The sequence below is a fragment of the Pectinophora gossypiella genome, chromosome 13 (assembly GCF_024362695.1).
Source record: "Pectinophora gossypiella chromosome 13, ilPecGoss1.1, whole genome shotgun sequence".
NCBI lineage: Eukaryota > Metazoa > Arthropoda > Insecta > Lepidoptera > Gelechiidae > Pectinophora > Pectinophora gossypiella.
In genome coordinates this window covers 9,708,380-9,728,557 of record NC_065416.1, presented here as the reverse complement: position 1 = coordinate 9,728,557, position 20,178 = coordinate 9,708,380, and the positions used below count along the sequence as shown (strand labels likewise).

The 20,178-nt window shown below is 37.5% G+C and overlaps 1 protein-coding gene across 2 annotated transcripts in view; it reads left to right on the top strand.

Annotated features, from left to right (window-relative positions):
- LOC126372061 (G protein-coupled receptor kinase 1) overlaps positions 1 to 20,178 on the top strand; it is a 40,522-nt gene that overhangs the window by 2,348 nt on the left and 17,996 nt on the right. For both annotated transcript variants that reach the window (XM_050017584.1, XM_050017583.1), the window contains exons 2-8: positions 4,893 to 4,969; positions 12,848 to 12,921; positions 12,997 to 13,098; positions 15,954 to 16,028; positions 16,106 to 16,167; positions 16,243 to 16,351; positions 17,210 to 17,344. In XM_050017584.1, coding sequence (XP_049873541.1) covers positions 4,893 to 4,969; positions 12,848 to 12,921; positions 12,997 to 13,098; positions 15,954 to 16,028; positions 16,106 to 16,167; positions 16,243 to 16,351; positions 17,210 to 17,344 — 634 coding nt within the window. The remainder of the gene's footprint in view (positions 1 to 4,892; positions 4,970 to 12,847; positions 12,922 to 12,996; positions 13,099 to 15,953; positions 16,029 to 16,105; positions 16,168 to 16,242; positions 16,352 to 17,209; positions 17,345 to 20,178) is intronic.

Below are 20,178 nucleotides of genomic sequence, written 5' to 3'. Positions count from 1 at the left end.
ATTTGCTACAGCTTTAAATACACGACTAACAAGTAAAAATCCATCAGATTAGTTTTTACTCCCATAGCACGACGAAAAGATATAAAACCGGCTAGGCGTTAATTCCGCTAATGGCACGAATATACTCACATGAACGCAGTCACGAGCCATTACTAAAATAACACAAATATATAAACTGTGAGCGCAATTTGAAAAATATCTCAAGGGAATCAAAATATTTTGCATTTTGTATCCGCTTTCGGCTCGCTGCGTATTTCGTAATTTCTACGCGAGTAGAGTGCGTTGACTTAACATTTCCTTGCCCTATATTAGCATGCGTTCTGTTGTTTACGCTGTATTGACGTCAGTAAGGTCAAATGGTGCGCTTATCGTGTCCTGAACGACTCCTATATTATGCTAAATACTGGCTAACTAGGCTTGCTGACATCGCTTATGATAAAATCACGATGTAATAATATTTCACGCGTAAGGCTTGATGGCCTTGCTATGAGTATACTACTTACGTTTTTGGGATTATAATTATCTAATTCATACACACGTGAACGATGTAACTTTAGAAATATCGTCTTTGTTGTTATAATTAGAGCGGGAACATGACGGCTGCCTATTTATCCTTTGAAAGTTATTAATCTAGAAAGTAAGTTAGGTATTAATGACGGTGTAATTTAGCTCTTCTAGGAATAATTGTATTTCCTTTTTACTTTCTATTTCTTCATTCATAACTGGAGGTATGTTATAGCGATATACCGTTTGTTTAGAGTAGCGCATAGCAGCGTGGTTTTGTTGAAAGACGAGAAACGTGCTCTCGCGGCGAGCCGAGTCGTCCAACTCTGAAATATTTTTGTTCCAAACTAGATGTTTGGTTACCATACCTAATGCATGCTAGTTATCCCACTAATGTCTTGAACAAATATCTTTTCATCTACGTTTCACCTGAATTGTGGCTATAAATATTTCTAAGGCCTCTCAATCGTATCGAACTCGATTCCAATATACTATATCTACTAACATATCAGTCCACATTATGTAGGCAGTCGTAATCGAAAACAGTCCAATACGTAATGTTTTGCATAACGTTAAATGTTTATCTTCACGTTTTCAATAAAAATAATTTCTTGGAAAATGGACTTAATGGACCATTAACAACCGGAATTAAAAGATTTAGTTCGTTTGGTTTTAATAGTTAATTAAATACCGCATCAAATTGACGCTATTAAGTCAATGACGACGATGATAAACGGAATATGTTTATAGTTGGCTCATCCTTCAACGATCCACAAATTCAAATTCAAAACTTTTATTTCGGATATTTTCTTTACATCCGTAGTTTTTAGTAAATAAGTTATGAACTATGTTAGTAACATCAAAAGACGAACATACATTTAGGTATGTGAGACATGTAGTTTAAATCAATGCCTCACACACGCACAGTCTAATCCGTCACACAACACATCCACAGAGTAGGTACGTGAATTCAGCATTATAGTTTTTCATTTCGAGAGATTAAATGGGTAGAACCCTGCGAAATAATAAATGATCAGAACACAAGTTGAAGAGCCTCCTAAATCCTAAATAATGCGGGAGGTGTACTTGTGTGTTCGTCATTATTAAAATTTGCCGTCACGCCAGCTCTGCGGCAGTTAGGCTCCGTTTCCATTGACGCGGAAATGAGCGGAGATATGCAGGAATCGACCTATCACCGTGAGGGAGAGAATGACAGAGCGTCTTCGTTCTTCGCTCTCTCGAACGCTGTGGTTAAATCCGCACATCTCCGCTCTTCTCCGCCGATCTCCGCTTCAGTGGAAACCCGGCCTTACGACTACCAGTGATTCATTACCACTTAAATAAAACATATTTTCATCTTTCCTCGGCTTCTTTTAAACCAATTGCCTAGCTCTTTCACAGGGTACCAGCAGAAATTATCTCTAGTATCAGCAGGCACTTATTTCGAAAATATCACTGAGAGAAATTCCAATATTAAGTTTCTGGGCACACACATATTCCATTTATTATCTCGATGGCATATTGCCCCGTCGTCAACACACCTCTAGACGTTTTGCGTGGTTGATTGATAGGTTAAAATCCATTAAATCCGTGCAACGTAATACATCACGCGATGACGCTTGTGCCAGGTACTTGTTGATAGTAAAACCAGAGTTTACGAGCTCCGCCCCCTTATTTATCTTCGACAATGTTTGATCTGCGAAACTATTAGATTACGGCAGAAAAGCTACCCCGCTGTAAAACCAGTATGATCCGGTTAGCACAATTTTCTGTGTTCAAAAAGTGTATCCGCCCATTTCTCTTTGTGACGCAAAGAGAAGTTCATATTATACATTGTTTATGAAAGTGAGTTCGTGAAATTCTCTATATTTAGTAAATATTGAAGACTGGCACAACACCAAACTTCTCGGTAAGGAGAAGATTATGTTTATTTATCACCCTCTCACGCAATAATACATGATACACGATGGGTGTTGATGGCGACATCCGACAAACAAGTACTTGTCGGCTTTGGGTTACATAGCTCATAAAAAAGTCCGACGCTGGATTCTCAAATATATATATTTCCATATAAAAATATACATCTTCATGGTTGTCAGGCGGCAAACAAAGCGATAAAACAACATTGAACTCCTGATTCTGTCACCGTTATATATAAACACATTTTATTGATAGATGGTCATAATGCTGTGTTTGGGAAACTACACCATAACTAAGTATTAACAAAGTTACACTGTAACTTTGGAAAGTTAAGGAACACACGAACTTGCTCTGGAAATCGGAAATATCCTTCTAGTTCAGCCCAACTATGATAATAGAATGTTACACCCATTTCGTATTACAAAGACCGCTTGAATATAATTTTTACACTGACTACTCTTCTCCTTATTAAAAAAATACAGCTTATAATAATAATAAAAACAAACACAAGGCCGATCATCACTTTGTGTTTCATATCAAGATACCAACTAATAATTTGTGGATGCGTGTTTTCCACCTTTGGTCACATAAGATAGGTGTAGGTCACCTCTCGACGCCCTGAGCTCTACATAACCATTTGCCGCCTTTGGCGCCTTATCACGTCGGCTTGTTTTGGGTTGCCCATCCAGTGAGTGACGAGTGACCGCCTGTTCATTTTATCCATGTTTACCAACATTAGTCGAACAGTCACGATAGTTTCAATCCAGATAAAAAATTGTAGTCTCAGTTTGAGTACCTGGAATGAAAGTAGCGTGTCCGTGACGATATTATTATGGTATTCAGAAGAGTGCTGGTGCTATCCCGCAGGCGCCGCATTACGACCAAAGTTCACTGCTTAAACGCTTAGCCATCCTACCAGTAGTCAATAAAAACAATATTCTCTTCTGGCAGAGTGCTACAAATAGATATTCATTAAAATATTATCCTATCAAATCGACTAATCTGTAATTATACATTAATGTCTCAGATTTGGCATAGATTTTAACATCATAATCATGGCGGATAATAAATACTCGTAGTAGTACTGTAGCCAACACCCGCCGAGGTTTGTAGATATTTTTGATGTTAAAAATAAAGTGAATCCGCATTGCATGGATAAAGTTTTAATGATATGTGCGGCGCAAAGTTACGTTGCTCAGAATTTAAATATGTTTGTCTCTACATTGTTGTTTTTTCATACATTCGTTTACAAACATAACATAGCAAATACTTTATTGCACAAACAGGAAATACAACAAAACGCAAAACAAAAGATAAATAGAAAGAGTACAATAGGCGTAAAACGTTATGAAAAATAAAATATACGTACCTAAGAAAATGAGATTTATTTTAACGTTCAAAACTCGGGTTTACGAGAGAAAAAACTACATTTATAACAAAAATATTGTTTATCACTGTTGTTCTTTTTTATAAACAACTGTTAACTGATATTAACTGTCCACGATACCGACCCCGCCCCCCGATACCGATCCCGCCGACGTGGTCGACGACTTCCCTCAATCAGCGCGTATTGCTCAAACCCGCTAGGGTCGATTAATTCTTTCAAATATTTTTCCTCTTAGTCGACGCCCTGACACGAGGTTCGCGCCCAACTGTGCACCCTCAGGCCTGTTGTCTTAAACGTTGTACCGGGTGAGAGCCTTCAGCGCTCCCCATTAGTTAATGCCATCTGCGGCAAATCTACAATAAGTCACGTCAAAAAAAAAATGATATTAACTGATCAGTATGAACATTCATCTACGTCGTTCGAATTCACTTTCTTGCAGGTTTTAATTTCAAACTGAACAGATTTTATAACAATACTGACTTAAATGGAACTTTGAAAATGCAATAAAGTTAAGAGCACTCGTACATAGATAGTTCACTGTAAACGCGAATGTAATGGAAATTGGGGTAAAATGGGACTCATATGATTAATTTATTTTAATTTGCACCTGTGAAGCAAAGCATTTAAATGAAACATTCGTAATTAAAGTCGTAAAACAGGCTGCTCCATTGAGATTGGTGGACAAAATGAATTTCTATATTCCGATTGTTGAGGACATTCTATGGCTATTATTCAATATTCTTTATTTGCTCAGAATAAATAATAATACTACATATAGAACGGCAACTCCCCACTAGCGGCTGAGCTAGGTTTACCTCACCCCCCTCGGTCTTACTTTAGTCTTTGATCGTAAGGACGTCAGACGTCAAACACAGATGCGCGTGTACGATAACGTCAATGCGCAGTGTCTGTGTAAAACGAGGTGTTTTGTATGAAGTGTCCTGGGTGTGTTAGTAGTCAGTACGAGCGTGTGATATGAAGTCATAGCTTTTTTATTCTACGTTTCCTGGTATATGAGACATTGTCTAGTCTGAAAGGAGTGTTAATCATATGCTATAAAAATATTTTTTCTTTGTTACAGTGTACGGAGTGTAATGCACAAATACATGGAGAAGAAGAATGAAGTAAATTTTGACAAAATATTTAATCAAGTTTTAGGTAAGTACTTGCGATTTATGATTTTATTAGGGTATTCAATAGTTATAGATGCTCTCCTTCAAGTAACAAACAATCAACATTATAATTCAAGCTAAACGATGGAGCAACACCCTGATATAAGTGATATGTATTAATATGTATTCTACACACACTGAAAAAAATATTTACTAAATTATAATATATGATTGGGACTACACAACTATATATCACTGGCAACAAAATTGTTTAGTTATCAAACAATAAACTGTGATAAAATATGTATTACAAAACAGTTTTCTCAGTAATAGGTACATTGTTGTGAAGACAGCCACTATTCTTTTGTAAACATTAGTGTAACATTTTTTTAAGTGCAGACATGTCTGTCACTAATTGTAAAACTACATAATATATCTTATCCCAGTCGATTTTCTTTCTTCGAGTTCGTTAAGGGTCTCAATCTAGATTGCATCAGCTTTCATTTTGGAGTATTTCATGTCCTCTGGTATTGTGAAGAGATACGCCGTCTGTTTTACTTTCGCATTAACGAATACCACTTCATTTTAACCTTCTTCAAAAAAAAGAAGAAGTTCTTTACGTGCTCTTAGTTACAGCCTACTTGTATGAGTGTTGTGATAACACGATACTTTGGAAGGTTTCCAAAATTCTTACTGCAGATATGCATAAAACAGACAAGTTTGTCATAAATAAACAATAAAATATTTCTTGACTTATGAGGGCAATAAACGTAACAGAAAAATAGGACGCTCTATAATTTAGTATGGAAGGTTTTCCCCCCTTCTTTCTATATAAGAACTACGCAAGCCGTCGCATTGACTGCCATGAAGTAAACTAATTTGGAAAATTCTTTCGCTGCGCAGTGCCACTACTATCTAAGTTATGAAAAATTCCGTCAAAATATTGCGCGGTTGGCTTGCACGAACTACATAAAGCTACGGTTACGATGTTTGCTTTGCCTAAAGCTAATAGAAGTCGGCGTGCGTAAACTAAGTTATACCCCCTTTTCTATAGCTATAACGGATATTCTGTTTGTATGGGTACGGCTAACCTTACCCTTAAGGTGCCGTAGCCTAATTGTCTGGAGGGTGGTGACCAGCCTCGGCTGAAGCCTACCACTGGTAAATGTGCCGCTCGATTAGCACCATCCTGGGGTCACGTGTAAGGTCTCGAGGGTAATCCCACGGATGCGAGCGACTCCAACTTCCACACTCCCCGGCACTGTAAAACTAGGTTTACTAATACGTAAGCTCCACCAAGCACCAGAGTGCTAGATTGATCTGGCATGACCACGGAATAGAAGAAAGAGGTTGGAAGGGCCAAGTGAGCGCGAAACGCTCGCTACACAAGTATGAGCAAATAGTTCATACTTCAACTTTGCACTCATCTTGTCCGCAAACTTTACGACGCGGCAACGCACGGAGCTCCGCGATAGTATGCTAAAAGGTTACCTTGTGCATTATAACCTGCAGTGTAAAAAATATCGACTATCACGCAAGGAGATCTCTCCTAAGAAAGCTTAAAACCTTAGTATGATCGGATATTTATCAAAAAATACTTTTGTATGCAGTATCTTACGTAAAGTAATGATAAAATTGAGCCTATCACGTAAAATATACATTGCCGGTAAAGTGGCTATAGAATTTGTGAAGCAGTAGAGGAATCTATCGTAGTTATCTTTTTGCAGGAGTAGAACAGAGCAGGGTTGAACCGGCGACAGCGGTTCTCATACAAAATACGCATTAGGGCCTTTCTAACCTTTTTTTTCTATTCCGTGGGTATGATTCGACTATGCCTAGGAAATCCCTAGTAGGGATATACATGACTAGGGAGGGAGTATGACCGATACGGCTTCCGTTTGGTGACAAGAAGCTTATGCCATTAGTAGTCGGTAGTTTATTTGTTGCAAGCATAGGTTAAAACCTATGATCTATATACTCCTTCGTTCATTTCCTTAAACAACTTGTTGACTTGTTTATGAGAAGAACATGAGCAAATATTTTTTCGTTTATCACAATTTTCATATTTTACCTAAAATACTTACACACTTACCAATTTACACCAAGGAACGTACACATACGTGTCATGCGTTACGACTATTTACCTTAAATATTTTATTTTATGTACGTCATAATGACCATTACCACAAATATTACTTTCCGCTTTTAAGCACGAAAAGGCATGAAAACGTATTCGAACACTGATTATAATCCGTTTCTTAATTATTGGTTAATATATACAATACAAAGCGTACAAATCGTAGAATACAAATTTATGTGTCCAAGCACTACATTAGATGAGGTTTTCGAAGCGTTTATTTGCCGGCCTGAACAAACTATTAATATATTTATCGTTTGTTTAATCGTACTATTAAGCTGTTGGAAGTAGAAACAGACGTCTAATCGTTTTTTAAATATCATCAAAACGAAAAAGTTCCTCAGCCATTTTAGTAGCTCGTAAAATTCTAAAATAGTTTTGCACAGGAACCAACGCTTTAAACGACTGAGATTGACATTTGATAGACTACGATAAGCCGATACCAAGCTCTTATTTCGATTGATGGTGTCTTTAAAGTTATTTTTGATTCACAACAATCATTTCCGAGGTGTTCTGCTATTGAACTGCGATGTCTGTGTAAACAAGCGAGCCCTTATAGTCTTTTCGTCTCATCCGATTTGCTTGGACATTTTACAACCGATGCTGAAGCCCCGTGGCACATCCGTGTACTCAATTGTGTTTATTAGATACACACGTATCGCATTTACAACGTGTAAGTTGGTAATAAGATATCGAATGCTATTTGTAGAACGAGATTCCTAATACAAATTACATTGAGCCGAATTTGGCAGTAACGAATTTTGTCGCTTGTGTAATGAAAACTTGAATTTCTTACTTCTGACATTATTTATAATACATTATGTTACGAGATACTCTATTCAAGGATTGCAGTTATATTGGGATTTGGAAGTTGTGACTAGCTAAAAGCAGTCATGCTTCGTCGTTTACAATAAATCATTGTTATGGTAGCTAAGTCAGTTCGTACGTGGCTTTCATGACGTTGAAACAGTGCATATTACGTGGAACATGTACAGCTAATTTCTGCCATATATCCAAGACGTTGCGTCGTCTTTTTAAATTAGCCAGTAAAATTCCAGCGAGGTCCCGATCGTTTTTCTTGAAACCTCCTTGAATGTTAATCGTAAGTGAATAGGGGACAAATCCTGTTCGTACCTAAGGTTTCATATTCTACTCGTAGGTAGGCTGTTGCTATGTTGTTAGATGGCAAAGTTAGAATATTTAAGGGTAATTTCTGTAACTTTCGCGACGGGATTTGTGTCGTAAACAAGATTTAGCGAAAGCAAAGCTTGAACAAACCGTCTCTTGGTAACTCGTACGTACTGCGAATGTAGGCTTGCTTAAATTAAGAAAAGTGAGCAAAGAAACAATTGGATATTGCTCCCAGTTGTACTTAATGGAAGTAATGATAAAAAAAAAACTGTCGGACACAAACTTAACCTACCTAATATTAATTTGACAGTTGTTAAACTAGTGCCGTCGTTCACTTACAAAGTACAAGAAAGAGATAGAGTTGGTTTTAGTCTTGTTAAAAGTAAGTTGGTCCAATCCACACCATTGTCATTTTACTTATGACAATCTTTTTACAATCTGTCAATGTTTGTACTGCACGTCAGTATGATAGTCAAAAAGACAAGCGTTTTTAGATAAAGTAACATAATTTCTCTCTCTATATTTACAGTACACTAAGTACTACGTAGTATTCCAGTGTCCTCGTAGGATTATTTCAAGATATTAAGATGGTAATAGTTATGATGATATCAAGTGTGCCCTCATTATGCGTAGCCGTTTAGTGGCTCTGCGTACAATTGCCCTGTCCCTAATGACGTTAGCTCATGTCATTGAGTATAATTTCCCCCTTCAACCCCCTTCCCGGCTAAACCTGCTTCTGGAATTACTGGCTGTTTCAATTAATTACACAGTATTATGTGATATTCAAATTCAAAAATATCTTTATTCAATAGGTAACATAGTTACACTTTGAATCGTCAATTTTACATAACGAACGTCTCATCCGCCTAAAACTACTGCAGCTTCTCACAACCTGTATAGCCGGGGAAAAGAAGCTGCAAGAAAAACCTCGGCACAGGGCCCTAGACGTTCTTTAAAAAAATAAAATAAACATAAAATATTGGTATACAATTGAGTAATTTAGCTGCCTAGTATCAGTTCTCAGACAGTTAATCCCATGCATTCATATCTTCTAAATAATCACTAACTTTATAATAACCTTTTTTGTAAAGTTTTTGTTTAACTACTGTCTTAAAACAGTTGAAAGGCAAATTCTGAATGTCAATGGGAATCTTATTGTAAAAACGTATACATTGCCCCTTAAAAGATTTAGTAACCTAGTGTAATCGACTGACTTGTAAAGCAAGTTTATTTTTATTCCGGGTATTAACAATGTGCCGATCGCTATTTTTTGCAAATAATCCTATATGTTTTTTTACATATATTAAATTTTCAAAGATATATTGTGATGCCAAAGTTAAAATATTAATTTCTTTAAATTTATTTCTAAGTGACATCTTGGGTCCCAATTTGTAAATCGCCCGAATGGCTCGCTTTTGCAGAACAAAAATGCTGTTCACATCTGCAGCATGACCCCACAGCAAGATGCCGTACGACATTAGACTGTGGAAGTAGGCAAAATAAACTAATCGCGCGGTTCTATTAATTCTATTAATTTTCTATTGATGGTATGGCACCCTGTAGTTACTCGTAAGTGTAATTTATCATACTTGTTAGATGTCATGTTTGATACGCACCTCAAATCGTAAAAATAACATTTCGTTAGTGTGAAATAAGAAAAAAATGCGTAAGCTATGTTGCGACGCTTACGGTATGCAGGAGGAAACGTCCTTGCGTTATTTAATACGCTTAAGAACCTTAGAGAAGCAGAATAGGGGGATTGCGTTACCTTTTAGCTTTATGTCGAAATAAGGCCAGGCAGTAGCCTGTAGTGTGTTGCATTATGCACTTCTTAAGGGCGAATGGAACACGACCGATATCGTAGATTTCTCAAGGGAGTGCCCGCTACGCTTTGTCGTCGCAAGTTGCATTTACGAACCGCCGAGTTTGCGGCTTGCTGAACTATATTCGATAGCTTATGCAACCAAACGCGTTGTTTATCGAACGTTCAGTTTGGAACTTTTGAGGTGCATAACTTGCAAACTTAAGCTTGCTACTATGTTGTTATTATCATAAAGCACACCGTCATATTGCATTTTGTAATTAGCGTTTAACACGTAGTTCTTACAAAGGGAATCGCAATAGTAAGCACACACAGATGGTCAATGTGTAATTGTTCAATAACAAATAAATTGCCCTTAATTGATGTATCGGGAACGTCATTGTATCTGTAGACAATAGAGTAGAAGGTGCTCATTGCGATGTCGGGGTTATCGACATCAGCTGTTCCAATTAAATCAATTAGTGGAGTCGCCTCTCCATATTTTGCAACGCACGAAAATCAATAAGGAACTCTTAAGCCTCCGGCTACAGAAGGCACGTCTAAGTGAGTTTCGGTGATGGAGACGTCACGTTTATCGCGATAGCGCACGAGGAAAATACGAGAATTCCCTTATCTCGCGTCATCAATCCGCGGGACGGGGTGCCAGCAGAGGATGAGATAATAATTCCTTTGATATAGATAGCTTACGGTGATATTACATCCTTACATAAGCTATGCAACGATATCCTCCAAGCGCTATTAAGCCGTCTCCCCGGTTAAGTGAGGCATCTGAGATTCGCGAAGTTCTGAAACTTACGCTCACTTGTTTACATTTCTAAGCCAGGGTCTCAGCTTTCACAAATTAATACAGTCAAGTCAACGCCTTGTGTACTATGATAATGTTTAGAAGGCATAAATCAAGTTTTTTATTGAAATTCGGCTGGCTGCCTCTCGAGCTACTTAACTAAGCATCAATAAAGTGTCCGATAAGAGACTGGAGATATTTTAGTCGTGCCGATCACATTTTTTCCGGCGTCGTCAATGAAGCCGCCCGCCCTGGTTTTGATTTATGACCGGAGCTGGCTCATGACCGGAATTAATGTTATGAATGTCGCTACATCCCAAAGGGCGAGCCTCGTAACAGTTCAGTCACTGGGTTCAGGGTAATACACCCACTGGCGCTTTGGGAGTTACCAACTAGCTCCCTCAGACGTCCATTACCAACAGATCTGTCGAAAGTTATTTGGAGCCGAGCGTTGCTGTTCAACATTTTTACATTATACTGTATTACCTTCTCTGTACAAAACTATGTCGGTATAAATTAAATACTTACTAAACACTATTCTACTCACTTTGTATTTGAACCTCGAAGAAAATTCCAAATAAAGCTGACTATAACTGAGTTTTCCGTGTCGCGGAAAATGTTTCAAGAAATGTACACAATTTTTGTGTAGAAAGGGCAAACGACATCAATATCGATGATGGGCTATTTGCGGGCGCGCGATATTGCAGCGAGCTCTCCGGCGAGTTACAAACGCAATTTACGGAGGTCCCACTCCAACTTGCAGCAAATAACTTCATCGCCTGCGCTGGACATGTGGGACTATGTAGGACACGCGCCGGCCATATTTACACGGGACCCTCCCGTTTCTTTCGATACAAAAGATATTGACATTTATTAGTACCGTTGCCGACCAATAAAGAGCCTCGTTCCTCAGATGCGACGCTTCTCTATTCAATTTATTTACATTTGCTCCCACACAACTCGCTGATGTAAATATAATTGTAATAAATCAAAATTTAAAATGTTGTTAAACAAACAGCGCTATCCGTTTGAATTGACATTACACTCCGGGATTTTCTATTTATATTTCGTCCAAACACAAGCGTATGGGAGTAGAGCCTGTTTTAATATTTGTTTGATGGAATCCGCCAGTCGACGGGATTTGAATACCTAATAACCTTATGGCTAACATTAGGGACCTTGAAACGATTATCTGACATTTAAGTCGAATTACTTTAGAAGATTCATCTCTAGGTACCTATATGAAAGCAAACACAGAAAGTAGTAAATATTCTAAAATAATACTAACTGAAATATATTTAAAAACCATTGATTTGAAATTCAACAAATTTGTTGAATACATACTAAAATACGTTGAGTAAACATACTGGTAAAAGCTAGGGAAGTAATGATATCTAAACTATTGCCAATTATATCTTCCGATTTGCGCACTGAATCCTCAACAAAAAACCTATTTAGACGCTGATAAGAGTTTATTCAAGCGAATGATTCTAGAGCGAGCCAGCAAGTAAATAATCCTGAAAGCACTCTTAATCCGGGCTTATCTATAACTGGGACGATAAGCATCGGAGCTGTCCACTGAATGCGACGAGAAATATAAGTCTTTATTGCTGATTTACTTAGACTCCTACATTAACTCACGTACCTTACATTTGCAATGTCATTTTCTTATAGTAAGTCAGTTTCTCATCGGATGACTCGTCATTAGGCCACACAATTATGACGTAGTTCAAGGAATTGATTGGTTATAAGTATTTTTTCCTTTAAAGAAAAACCTATAAGTGATACCTGCTGCAGTAATTTTGTAATAATAGACGTCATTTACATCGCTGCGTCATTCATTGCGTGCGCGTGATGTTTGTTTTTCTTTTTAAGTAATAATACATTTATGATATATTTTTTATTGTTATTTTTTACATATTGTGTGTGTTAAAAAGACACCGCTAATTGAACATGTTTAAGAACCTTGACAAGCGCATGTTTTTTTAGAGATCCTGTTACACGTAATCATAATAATCGATGGTACTAAACTTTTTTCTGTTTGTTTCAGGTTATTTATTATTTAAGGAATTTTGTGAACAGACGTCAGAGGAGCCCGTGCCACAATTAAAATTTTATGAAGAGGTAACCCACCGCACATTTAATATGCATTGCACGTTACATTACAGACTTTTGTTATAAAGTGTTGTTCTTTTTCAGATAAAATTATATGAAAAACAAGAATGTCTAGAAGAAAGACGGCGGATCGCGAGAGATATATATGACAATTTTATTATGAAGGAACTATTAGCACATTCGCATGTAAGTAATGATGCTCTGAGAATAGAATATATTAAGCGAGGGGTCTCGGTGTAGGGTCGAGGACGGGCAGAGGTTACCAATCTACATGAATCGTCGCCAAAAAAGTTAGGAGCATGACAAGCGAAGCTCAGGGTCGGGAATGGATTCACGTGATGTTATCCTCACCGAAGATTTAATATGTTCGCTTCTTTAGCCATCCGGACGGATCTGTCGACAGATTTTCTACTTCCATGACAAAACATACTCGCTCTATTTAAATATACCTATAGGTAGAATACCGAAGATAAGTTCCGAAACGCAAATTTATCACATAGAATGAAGGATTCATAGTATGCAACGCTCAAATAAATCAGCACACAACTGATTAGATAATGCAATAAATCTGATATGAATGTAGGTATTTTATGATAATTATGATCGTAATCGTAGCAATCCAAATTTATGACACCGTCTGTAATAAAACTCTGAGAATATTTCAGATATAATTTAATACAGTCGTCGGAATATAATATCGAAATGTTTGATGTATGTGCATTTGATATTCGACATCAACTTTTAAAGCGCACTGAGACAAACAGACTCCGCGCCAGACGTTCGATTATCTAGAAGCTTTACGACGTAGAAGATATGCATTCTCCGTAGAATTTTATTGCAGGCAAATGGTACATACGTAGATTTGATTAAAGGAATATTGTGTAAGTTTGTCTTGTTTTCTCGCTTTTCTCTCGGGTTCGAAGTCTTGGGATTCTGTTATTTATGCGCTTTGCGCGAGGTGGTAACCGGGCACGGCTCGTCGGAGCTCCTCGCAAACACAAAAGTTTTGCTTCAGAAATAGTTTTATCAAGACCTAAGTCCTACTCGTATTTATATTGAACTCTGTTAAGCAAATTTGAAGTTTGCATATCTATTATGAATACATTTCTCCGTCTCTCCCTAAGGAGTCCAAACAACATATTAAATATGAAATATTACATCACAATTGCGTACATATATACATACATAAACTCACGCCCGTAATCCCTAATGGGGTGGGCAGAGCCACAAGTAATCAAAGACAACAATCACAATTGCGTTTTTTGATTTAATTTGCTGCTTTCCTTTATTTATTTTTTTTAATATGAATGTTGGTACTGACGAAGCCTGTGGTGGATTTACATTCTGTTTTTTTATTATTTATGAATAAATTAATATAATTATTATGGTTTATAAACAATATATGTACCAAGGATTTGCTGCTTGAACTGAGTAAGATCTAACGTTTCTTTTTAAAAGATTCGATTGAAAGCGTTTTCTCAATAGCGAAGGGGCGTCTGCAGATACTTCGTATTGCATCTAGTACATTACCCGGGGGTTCATAATTCATATTTGAGAAACGTTTTGTGCTGTAGGTATATTGTGAGCGATGGTTTGTTGTGATTGTACAACAGGTTGTACGAAACGGTTGTATCTGTGCCGTGTCGAGTTGTTTGTGTAATGAGGGCTCGTTAGTGGACTCTTGGCTCCGTGCCCAAAGCAACCTTCAATCACGACGCTGTGCCGCCAAAATCGACCGCAACTCTTTCTAAGAACTGCATTTGAATCGGAGGAAAAAGTACTGCTTCCAACTACCATCTAGCCTTTTAAAACAAATACGCTTTCCTTTTAGTCGTGTATTTTCTTTTAGTCGTATCATTCGAGTAATTTCTAAACTCGGGATCATTCAGCACACCTGGGCTTGTACAACACAATTCGTTCGTTCATTTCTTATCTTATCCTTACGCACTATAAGACCAATGATGTTTTACCCAAAGACGCATGTCCCTAACAATAGCGTCATAAAAAGCAGGCCCCCATTTATATTAATCTCAAGTGTGGGGTTTTCCTTAAGCAATGTTCCTCATAGTAAATATGACCCGAGACATTACACGCACGCTTCCAAATTACGTAGCGGGCAGATTTTAAGAAGTTGTCCTCATGAATTTGAATTCGAACAATCTAGTTATCTCTGCATTAGCTTAAGAATGTTACGTAATATATCATTTTAATTTTTCAAAAGTAGATTATTATCATCCTGGCGATGGCGGTGGCAGCTAATCATCAACGTCCTTTGATTGGGTTGACTTTCTATTTAAATCAGTCGCCGAGCGAGTCTCCTCATCCCAAATTCAATACAACATAAAAGAGATCTTATCAAATCCTTCTACAGATATTCGTGCGCCATTTCACTTACTTCCTAAAAAATCTCTATTTACGGACAAGAAAAGCAACAATTAAGCTATTTGTGCTCAAATATTTTCTAATCTTCCGCATACATCGAACAGTTCAATTCATTCGTTGTGTGATTCACGAACACTCGCATTTTCATCGACGGCAATATACGTCAAATGAATTTACACCTAAATTTGATGACAATAAACTAGGGTTTTTTCATCGTAGGCTTGCCTATTTGTATGGCAACTTGTATCTCGCGTCAACGAGGAAGGAAAATACTAATAAAGAAAAAACCTGGAGAGTTGCGGGTCACTCGCGTCTTTTTGACGCTTTCTTTGAAGATCCGTACGTCTCTGCAACCTGTGCCGATGGCGGCTCTACTTTGATGCCTTTCATCTCTGTTCTTTGTATATTGGTTTACCCTAATTGTAAAAAAAATCGTCTCAAAAGTTAAGACGGGTCTTCCTATCTCCTTTACGTACGGGTATGACGACATAATTGCCGAATAATTCAGAATATAAGCTTTTTGTTTAAATTACTCATTTCAATAACCTTTTTCACTGGGTACGGAATGTTTTCATTATCCCTCTTCGCTAGCAAGGAAAAGGTTTGATTTAATTATAATTTTGTACAGAATTTTTGTTGACTTTAATCATTTGTTTCAGGATTATTCTAAGGAATGTGTAGCGCATGTACAAAAATATTTAATGAAGCATGAAGTGCCACCAAACCTATTTGAGGTAAACGTGAGAATATGTATCTTGATGAATTTACCCTAATGTGAGCAATGCAATACTGATGATATGTTTGTTTTCAGCCATACATTGAGGAAATTTTCCAACATCTACGAGGAGAGCCGTTCAAAAATTTCTTAGAAAGGTATAAATTACTGTTTTCAGATTTTTAAACGTTTTCTGTACTTTGCGCATATTAAACTGTGTTTTTGTATTACAGTGATAAATACACAAGGTTTTGCCAATGGAAAAATTTAGAATTAAACATTCAGCTTACGATGAACGACTTCAGTGTTCATCGCATCATCGGTCGAGGTGGCTTCGGCGAGGTGAGTCCATTGTCATACTACTTCCTGCTAACTACTACTACGTACTTACAGTCTATGACATTAACACAAGTAGACATTCCACAATATCATGAAAAGTAAAACCACTTATATTTATAATCTAGTTTCTTTTCCAATTAATTTATTGGCAACATTTTCCTGTTAAGTTCACTCGGCGCGCCATAATTTGAGCATCTTCGGATATTAAACATTTCGTTACGAGATAATTTCACCTGATCCGTTCGCGGTGTTCAGCGAAAGAATAAAACAATTTTCGTCTGCGACATTTTCGTTTCCGCCTTAGGGTACAAGAAAGGCCTATAAGTGTATAGATCGGTAGACCTTGTTTGAAGTGGGCAATAGGTGGCTCCGATAAGTATACTTGACTCTGCAAACACAATGTCCTGAGTACTAACGCTTCTCGTACCGTATTTATGTACTAATTAATGAAAAACCGTCATCTTTCACGCGATTAAAAATTCGCGCTGCTGTCTATACGTGAAAGCCAATTGACGACCTTTAAAACTATCAGTTACAAATGATTCGGCACAAAATGGATTGATTGAATTTTATCTCGCTATACTTGCTCATCCGTGACAGATTTAATGTGTTACTATAGTAACATATTTTACATCAATGCGACGGAAAACTCCACTTGATAACTCAGTATCATGGCCTGAATTGTCCCTCAAAGTTTTCGTTACGATGTCACTAACATCCTGCATATATTCGGCCCTCTGCTGGGCACAGGACTCCTCTTAATCAACCGGGGGATCGAGCATTCTCCACCATGTATAAGATGTTTATGTTTTATAAGTAAAATGATAATTCATTTTCATTCACGTGAATATTATCCGGTAGGTGTATGGCTGTCGGAAAGCGGACACAGGGAAGATGTACGCAATGAAGTGCCTCGACAAGAAACGTATCAAGATGAAGCAGGGAGAGACGCTAGCACTGAACGAGAGGATTATGCTCTCTCTAGTCAGCACCGGGGTGAGTCTTTTGTTTTGAAATTATCATTTTTTACAGCTTATTTTTTTTTGTTTTATACAGCTTTAGAGGATGCCACTTGTGGATTTATAAGTTTTATAAGGGTTAGTAAGGTTTTTCCCTGTGACGGACTTTTGGGTATTCCACTACGGAAGGTAAACTTTTAATTACATGTGACATTAATCACCAGCATCTATCAGAGTAACATTGTTGTGCTAAGTATGTGGCTGTAGGCAGGAATTATTTCAGAATGAATTTTTGTACAGCTATCGCGTTGAAAATACCGTACCGTATTTTTTTGGTGCAAAGCTACTTTATGGTCGTAAGGCCCAGATGCCTTTTAAAATCCTAATCCCATTGTTTAACTATTGTGTCTGAAAATCCGGGCCTTACGAGGATATAACGGATATAGTTCAAGTCCGGGTTCGAATCCCGGTGGGGAAATATCACAAAAAAATACTTTATGATCCCTAGTTTGGTTAGGACATTACAGGCTGATCACCTGATTGTCCGAAAGTAAGATGATCCGTGCTTCGGAAGGCATGTTAAGCCGTTGGACTCGGTTACTATTTACTAGTGTAAGTAGTTGTTACATGAGTCATGTCAGGGGCCTTTGGCGGTTCAATAGTAACCCTGACACCAGGGAAGACAAACCACACGAGAGAAGAAGACGGATATATAGGTCTGGTAATGGATCTATTTTCCGCATTCTCAAATAGTCCATTATGCGTGTAATATGACTTTGCAGTTAAATTAAATCGGAGACATTTGCCTTGTGTCATTCACTTCGTGGAAAACATGTCATTTACGATTAAATACTCTTTTTAACGTCTCATTTTGTGCAACGAACTTTTATGGCTCCCTATAGAAGTCAAGAGCCCGTACTGAACAATCAGCGATAGCAATCGCGAACAATACACTCAATTTCTTTTCGCAAACTACTCAATTTCCTTTGTTCGGCAGTACCTTACACATAGAGATCTTTTCAACTTTATCTCGACATCTAAGGGCTTTACGTTACGAATTACTTTTAATCCAAAATAAGTCGCCGGTTGATCTATATCTTTTGTCCTACTTTCAACCTGCAATCAATCACGAGTTCTATTCAATCTTACTTTTAAAGTCTCTTACTCTTCGGCTGTTAAAAATAAAACGACAGGTAATGCGAACAAAGATGGAAGCGGAGTAAAGATGACTGTACTTCTGAGAATTTTATTTAAATTGTTAATTAATCTCGCTGGAGGGCAAAGAAAGTTGAACTGCGAACTCAATCATGCATCAAGATATTTTTCATGATAATAACTTCCTTCGTTAACTTAAAAATTGTCTTATTATAATTTGAAGATAAGCGAGACTATTCCATTATTATTCGAAGATTGTTCATCCTATAGGTATAAGGAATGTTAAGTCATGTGTAAATGATTCCATACGAAATAAGGACAAGTCGAGTGTAACTCATTGATTTCCCCCGAAGCTTGCGCCATTTAAAAATACTTCATGACCCAGGTCAGATAGAGCACCAATTTGTTTAACCTTTATAATCCAGGACACATGTTTTACGGCTAGACACCGGCGGGAATTGCCGCCGCCATAATCATAATACATTTTATACTTTTACCAAAACCATCAAAGCTTTCATCAACATGTATACAATCAACATATGATGCAAGTTCTATTTTGCAATCAAACAAACCCGTCGATTAAAATGAAACATGTATGTACACACCATAATTTACAATCAACTCCGCTTTGAGCTGACAGCGTAATAAAATCTCAACGTAACCGAGTGCACTGACGCCATTGCCATGAATTTAACTTTTCACCTCTCTTTTACGAGTATGTCGTTCTTTATTGGAGGGACGCAGCCTGCCCTACCATTACGAAGACGCTGAGCTGTACTGAGAATAAACAGTAATTGAACGCTTGTACCAAGTAACTACACTGACGCAAACGGCTTTTTTCTAACGAGAAACAGTAAATTTTCGAGCCAACAGCTTACAATAAATATATACATTACTCATCTGTATAGTCGAAGTTCAGAACAGAGCCCCGAATTGTGTCGTACAAAATAGGTTAAGGAATACGCGGCAGTGCGCAAACTCCTCCAGCAAAGGGTGTTGTAACCGTGATGTATATCTATGCTTATGATGAGGAACGTACTCGGAATGTACTTTATGCCTCGGTACAGCCTCGCTCTTCGCGGGTTAACTTTATTTTTGCTCCTCGTCGTGTCAGCGACGTTCATGTTCATTGTAATGAATTCGTGCAGAAATGAGATAACGAAATTTATTTCTCGGTCTATGGCGCCTGCAATCCTGAACACTTTATGGAGCTGAATATTTTAAATGTAGAATGCAATCGGCCTGCCGTCGCATCGGTCACACTGAACACGTCTGACAAGAATGATAAATTAATTGCGGGGTTATCTTCACGTGTATAATCTCGAAGTATTGACTTACTACAGTTGAATACCTAGAAGCCTAGATACGAAATCCTTAATTATTGATTAGTTTCTTTAAAAGAGTTTTGCATTTCACGACATTCTTAGTAAATTAAAAAGAAAACCACTTGATTTTAAGAATATAATAACGAATATGTACTAGAAAATCTAATGTCTTTCAGTCGCTTATCGATTGAAAGCTGGTTTGATTCACCTCAGTACATGTATCCCGTGATAACTGTATAAGTAGTGGGCGATATGGCATCGGGGACATAAACGATATCCAGCCAATTGGACTGAAACGAATTGGCTCGCCCTCAATTTGCCGTGTAGTCCAATCCGCTTCCGCTGCATTTTGTTTTATCACTCGATTGGAATTTTTCATTTTACAGTACAA